The sequence below is a fragment of the Bison bison genome, unplaced genomic scaffold, assembly GCF_000754665.1.
Source record: "Bison bison bison isolate TAMUID 2011002044 unplaced genomic scaffold, Bison_UMD1.0 scf7180017864289, whole genome shotgun sequence".
Classification (NCBI taxonomy): Eukaryota; Metazoa; Chordata; class Mammalia; order Artiodactyla; family Bovidae; genus Bison; species Bison bison.
The window spans coordinates 11687161-11693620 of record NW_011494861.1 but is presented as its reverse complement, the minus strand read 5'-3'; the positions used below and the strand labels follow the sequence as shown (position 1 = coordinate 11693620).

Genomic DNA, 6460 nt, shown 5'->3' with positions numbered 1-6460 from the left:
TTGACTGCGCCGGCCTGCCCCACCGGGTAGGTGCATTCCCACCCGCCACCGTGGGCTGTGGTGGGAAGCAGGCCCCATGGTGGCTTACAGACACAGCTCCAGGAACTGGACGGCATTTGGTACTTTCTGGTCTTTTATGTTGTAAAAATAAAGGCCTGTCCACCATCTACTGCCCTTTCACCCTGCAGGGGCGCTAACCTCAGGGCCTCCGGGCTCAGCCCCAGTGGAGAAGCAGCGCGCCTGACTGCCTAGGGAGGCGGGAACCCTGTGCAGCAGCCCCCGCCAGACTCTAGGTGGGCAGCCTTCAGTCCTCCTCAGAGAGCTGAAGGTCCTGCAGCTCATCCTCTGGCCCCTGGGCCAGCTGCCACAGCTCCTGGGGGTCCAGCCCCGCCTCTGTGTCTGGGCTTCCATCTGCAGGGAGAGAGCACAGCTACATAAATTCTGCTTTATCAGGAAGAAGCCAGCCTCAGAGGTTACTCATCACTAATTAATCACAGCACTAATTAATTTATCGCTGCTGCTGTTGCAGAGCCAGCCAGGATGGAGCAGCTGGGCCGGGGTCCCCAGGGAGGGGCGTGGGCCCAGCTTAGAGCCAATGGCTCTGCCCACCCACAAGATCCCCCAAGGCAGCCCTGGGCTCCAGACAGATGGGCTCAAAAACCATAGCAGCCCTCCCTCTGGGAAACACTTACCCTCTGACTTGCTGACTTCCTCCTCCCCGCTGTTACTGCTGCTGTCGTCATCCTCCTCTTCCACTTTCTGCCATGCTCCTGGGGACCCAGGCATCCCTGGGAACCAAGCACAAGAGCCCATGGGAGTGGACCCACCAGCAAATGCACAGAGGTGGCTGCTAAAGCAGCAGGGGGGCTAGGGGCCCAACTTTGTACCACACCTTCCCTCAGGTCTCCTTTGTTCAACTGGAGAGGACCCAGAACTGCTCCCAAAAAGTTGTGGTGGGAGGGTGTGATACAAAGCTTAGGGGCCTGTGTTCCAATTCCAGGAGGGCCCCCACCTCAAAGCCAGCCACGTGGCAGGAGGGGTGATGACAAGCGCCCTTCCTGTGGTTCGATGAGGTGGGAAGCCTGCTAGGCCCACCTGCTCCCAGGACCCCAGCACAAGCTGAAGCTCACTCAGGCCAAACCTCTCTTTGTGAAGTCCGGGGCATCATCCTCATCATCACTCTCCAGATCGAACAGGTCCTTGAATTCTGCTCTGTCCTCATCCTTCCTGTCCCCCACCTTGCGGCGCTTTACCTCTGGGAAGTTCAAATCTTCCAGCTGGAAGGATAGGGACCAAGAGCTGCAGGTGAGGGTGGTAGCCCACCCACCATAGCCAGAGCCCCACTCACATTCCCACTGACGGCTTTACCAGACCCAGTCCTGCTCCCTGTCGCCCCCCCAGCACCCCTCCTCTAGCCTCCAGCCTACCCTCCAAGCAAGGACCCTGCCCGGCCACTCTTGGGACGATCGGTCAGCATCACCGGGCAGGATTCCTGGACAGCAGCCTCACCAGGCCAGTAAGGAGGCCACTAAGGGCCACTGAAGCGCCAACCTTCCTGTTCCCCCCAATTTCAGCCATCACCCCAGAAGAGACGGCAGCCCACACTGACAGCAGGGCAGGGCTGCAGACAGCCATGTCACTTGGCACAAAGCCATCCCCTCAGATCACGCCGTCCACACCCACTGCTCAGGACCAGACCCAAAGACAGCTAGAGCTCTTCGCGGCCCTCCCTGCTGGTCCACAGCTGGCTCACATGACAAGGTTAGCCCAGAATTCACCCCACAAAAGTCCTAGCCCATCAGGCCTGAGAAGGGGCAGCAGACGCTCTGCCCCAGCACAGCCCTGGGGCCTTTCCTCCTGGGGGTCACAGGAGAAGCCCCCAGACTGTACCTGGCTCTGCCCACCATCTGCTGTCAGAGCAGCGGCAGCTGGGGGTAGCACCCACCGACCCCAGCTCACATCCTCCCAGCCAAGCTCACATCCCGGAACCCCCACCATACTCGTTCTTTGCCACTAATCTCCAGCTGAATCTCGCGGTCCCTCAGCTTTCGCCACTGGCTGTAGTACTTGGTAAGTGGAGTCCCCTCCTCTCGGGTTCGCTTCTCCCAGGCATCCTGTGCAGAAGTCCAGGGTCATGTCCCACCCTAGGCAAACTCCCACACACCAGCCATACACTGACTGGTGCCCCCAGGGCCTGGGCTCTGGACCCCAGCTGACCACTGCACGCTGATCAGACACGCCAAAGGAGACTTTCTGGCGGACACTGCGGATGTGCTCTGCGTTCTCCTGCACCTTCTCGAGCAGCTGGCGTACCTGACGGCAGTAGTTGGCCACCTTGCACTCCCGGAGGAAGGATTTCAGCTGCAGAAGAAGAGGCTCAGCCTAGCTCCAGGCACAAGGCTGTTCTGTACCCTGTGTGCAGTAACCGCAGACAGGCAGGGGTGGGGAGTGGGGTGGCGTCATGGGTTCCTGTGTTTCAGGTCTGGGGGACACTCCTGTGACAGGGGAGCCTTGGTGCACATGGCAGGGGGGGTGTTGCTGTGTGACCTCTATAGCCCAACCCCTGGGGGCCTATGCAGGGCTGATGGGAGAATGTGCGCCAAGCCTGGGGGCCAGGCAGAGGGGTGGGCAGTGGCGGGCACAGCATGGATCTACTCTCCAGGCTACATCCCACCCACTGCCTGTCTCTGTAAATAAAGCTGTATTGGCACATTTGTTCATGCATTTCTGTGAGTTTTTTTGTCCTTCTTTCTGTGGGAAAGTTGAGCAGTTTCGAAAAACCATGTGACTACAAAGCTTAAAATATTTACCATCTGACTTTTTACCAAGAACATTTGCTGACCCTTTTCTAGACCACGATCCTGGGACTCAGACACAGCAGGTGCACACACAATTGTGCGGGCAGCCCCGCCCCGCTCACCACCAGGCCCACAGGCACAGGCCTCCCTGAGATGGGAAGGACCCAGGCTGAGGGTGACAGACCTCCAAGTGGCCTAGAAGGAGCTCTGTGGAGGGAGAGTCCCCCCACCCCCCCAAGTATTGCCTGAAGAAAAGCTGAGGTGGACAGCCAAGGCTTCCTCCCACCCCAAACCTCTCCTATTGCATCACCCAGCCCAGGAGCACCTGGAAAAGTACGCATTCAGATTAGCCCAACCCAGAGCTGGGGGACCAGGTCCAGCCTGCTCAACCCCAGCACCTCCAAGCAACCTCATGGCTGGTCTGGACCCTGGGCTGTGGCAGGGTGGAGAAGTGCTGGCAGGTCCTGGGGTCCTCGCGGTACACCCATGCCAGCCCACTCCTCAGGTTCCACACCCAGGGATCTAGCTGCCAGGCAGTGTCAGCAGAGACGCCAACTGCCCAGGCTCTGCCACTCGTCCCGTGTGGCTGGGACTGCAAAGTCCCACTCCAGTCCCCCATGAGGGGAGCTAGCCCGTTAGGAGATGGTCTGGTCTGCTGAGGGGTCTGGGCCCATGGAAGCATCCTGGCGGGACGCAGTGGGCACACACCTGCAGGACAGCGGGCAGCACCAGCTCAGGGAACGCGATGCTGTGGGCCTGACTGTGCAGGTACTCCAGGGTGAGGTCGTACAGCTGCTCCACCAGGCCGTCCTGAGGTAGTGAGAGAGTGGTCAGTGTCAGGGCAGATGGGGGCTCAGGTTCACCAGCTCCCCCAACCCCAGGAGGCCCACAAAGTTCAGCTTTGGAGGGCAGTGAGCCTTCTCCGGTCCATACTCATCTGCCTCCAGGAAACCCACAACAATGCTCTCCGACACCCTGCCATGACCCTGCCCAGGGCACTCCCAGACCCTCCCAGAGGCTGGGCTCACCCGGTATGCCTTCTCCTGCAGGTTGACCTTGGACAGCTTCAGGATCACAGCGAAGTTGATGGGCCTGGAGCTTATGCGCCCCGGCCTCCTGTTGAAGTCAACCTGCTGGAAAATCTGTCCCAAGGACCTGTCAGCCCCCCTGCACACGATGGGACCCTGGGTCCCTTGAGACCCCTCTTGAAACCAAGGACAAGATGCAGTGCCAGCCCTTCAGCCCCCAAACACAGCCTTTCCCCCCATCAGCTCAAGTTCCAGATCTCTCTGGTCCCCCAGAGTCCCTCTGCCACAGAGCAGGTCCCTGGCTGAGGGAGCAGGACCAGGGCAGGACCTTCATTTACTGCTGCTGCCCTCCTCCTCAAACAGGCCAGAAAACCTTGTGAACCAGCATCTGGAGACAAAGAAGGGTCCATCCAGCCCAGGGTCACCATCATTGCAATTTCCTCACCCACAACCGCACCCCCACAGCCTGGTCCTGGTCTCTAGCGTTTGGAGAGAAGCCTTTCCTGACCTGAGCTGTGTGCACACCTGTACACACAGATGCACCTGCACACAGACAAGCACAGGAACACACTTTGGAGTTAACGGGGCTTCCAGCCCAGCTCTGCCGCTGATACTGGCAAACACGCGGATCAACCCAAGTCTGTGACCTAAAACCAGTGCTCTCGGGCCGGCCCTGCAGAGCGGCTGTCCTCACCTGTGGTGCCACTCTTGCCCACCGCGCAGAATACTCACAGGCAGGCTCCATGCAGAGCAATGCCCTGACGACACCTACGCGCTACGTCATACCCGTGTGCTATGGGCGAGGAGCCAGCACTCAGGACAGTGGTACCAAGGTGAGGGGTGATCAGGCCACATGCAAAAGGAGGCATCTCCCCCCACAACCCGGGCACAGGCTCACCTCGAGGATGAAGGGCAGCACTGGGATGAAGGTGCCCGTGCTCTCCGAGAGTAGTGTCAGGGCGCGCACGCAGTGCATGCGCAGCGGGTAAAAGCGGGCCGTGGGGACCAACCTGGGCACGTGGGAAGGAGGGAGTAAACAAAGGCCAAGCCTCAGCCCCTCCTGGCCCAGCTGCCCCAACCTCTCCCCACCCACTGGGCTCCAATCTCAGAAAGGGTTCTTCCCCAGCAGGGCCAGTGGCCACGCCTGCCCTGGACAAGTAAGGGCAGAGTAAAAGGTCCCTGCCAAAGTTGTGAGGACCTGCCTCTTCACTCCGTTACACCAGGACACGCCCTCCCTGCCTGTCAACTCAATTTCATTTCAAGGCATGACATGGTGGGGCAGCGGAAGCCTCTGGTGAAAACCTTTCTTTCTTCCCTTCAGGAGGTCAGCGATGCCCTCTCCTGGCCACACATGGCTCCTCCAGTCTCTGCTCCCAGAGACCAACACTGAATATTCATATGCATACCGTGGCACATCACACCAAATCTGCTCTGTGCAAGAGACCTGGGCAAATAAGCCCAAATTCCCTTCAGACTGCACACCACCTCCTCTGTCCCGTGAGCCCAAAATACATGTGTGTGCTGCATCCTCAACTAAGGTCACAGGCATCCAGAAGCCCAGCTGACAAGGATTCTGGAATGTAGGCACAAGGCCACAGACGGCCTAACCCCAGACCTTCCTCAGGTGCTGCCAAGTCACAGCACCACACCCTAGAGGCCCTAGTCACCAGGGGCACTGGCCAGACCCTCCTGGAAAATTAGCTCCTCCTGGCCTTCCTGGATACCTCCTTGGGTGACTCGACCCTATTCTGACCTAAAGGACAGCCTCCTGTATCCTTGTCCCCAGAAGGCCCTGTGTAACCCTAGCCCTGACCCCCCAGGACACCTATGTAACCCTGGCTCCTCCCTCCTTTGGTCCTCAGGGTGGCCTCACCCATCCCCGACTCACTTGATGCAGCCGATGACAACCTGGGATAGCGGGTAGATCAAGGGCTGCAGAGCTTCACTGGGGCAGATGGTGCTGAGGGCACGGCACCACAGGTAGAGGCAGTGCACGAACTGCCAGTTGTACACTGACTGGTATGTCTCCTGCCGGAGAAATCCACTCGGTCAGTCCCTGGGTCCCCTCTACTCCACAGCCCCCACCAGCAAGGCCCCTGCCCCGCCAAGGGGCTGAGCTGTCTCTCCCATGAGGCTCAGGGCCCACGGTGGGTCAGGCTCCACTCCTGCACACCTTCCTGCGTGTTGTCATGGCGTTGCGCAAGTGGATGGCGAGCTGGCGGATGTAGAGGAAGGCGTGCTGGTAGGCCACGCCGGTGTCCAGAGCCAGCAGCTCCGTCAGGGTCCGCTGCATGAAGTTGATGAGGGGCAGGGTGCTGGGAGAGGTGAACTTGCAGTTCCTCACGTATGTGATATACATTTGCTGCCGGAAACACCTCAGTCAGAGCTACCTCTGAACTCCTGGTGCCCTGTGCTGCCAACATGCAGCTCTAAGCCCCCTCCAGACACCAAGGCCTTTCCCTCAGAGCTGGCCTCAGCAGGAACCACAGCCCAGACACGTCTGCCGCAGACCCTTCTCCTCATCATGGTCCTGCTCCTTGAGTCCAGCAGCCCTCAGAAGGGTCTGCAGCGCAGAGGGGAAGGGTCTCACTGGGAGGCCTGGGACCCAGGAAGGAAAGAGCTGCAGCGTGAATA

The 6460-nt window shown here is 59.6% G+C and overlaps 1 protein-coding gene across 5 annotated transcripts in view; it reads right to left on the bottom strand.

The window, feature by feature from the left end:
* Nucleotides 1–106: 106 nt before the first annotated feature.
* The window catches only part of NOC2L (nucleolar complex associated 2 homolog (S. cerevisiae)), a 12526-nt gene continuing 6172 nt past the window's right edge, over nucleotides 107–6460 (bottom strand). For all 5 annotated transcript variants that reach the window (XM_010850029.1, XM_010850030.1, XM_010850032.1 and 2 more), the window contains exons 10-19: nucleotides 6000–6188; nucleotides 5715–5854; nucleotides 4725–4836; nucleotides 3827–3940; nucleotides 3507–3608; nucleotides 2218–2361; nucleotides 2001–2114; nucleotides 1142–1277; nucleotides 693–788; nucleotides 107–411 (exon numbers count right to left, since the gene is read on the bottom strand). In XM_010850029.1, the coding sequence (XP_010848331.1) occupies nucleotides 305–411; nucleotides 693–788; nucleotides 1142–1277; nucleotides 2001–2114; nucleotides 2218–2361; nucleotides 3507–3608; nucleotides 3827–3940; nucleotides 4725–4836; nucleotides 5715–5854; nucleotides 6000–6188 (1254 nt within the window). In that variant the 3' untranslated portion in view covers nucleotides 107–304. The remainder of the gene's footprint in view (nucleotides 412–692; nucleotides 789–1141; nucleotides 1278–2000; nucleotides 2115–2217; nucleotides 2362–3506; nucleotides 3609–3826; nucleotides 3941–4724; nucleotides 4837–5714; nucleotides 5855–5999; nucleotides 6189–6460) is intronic.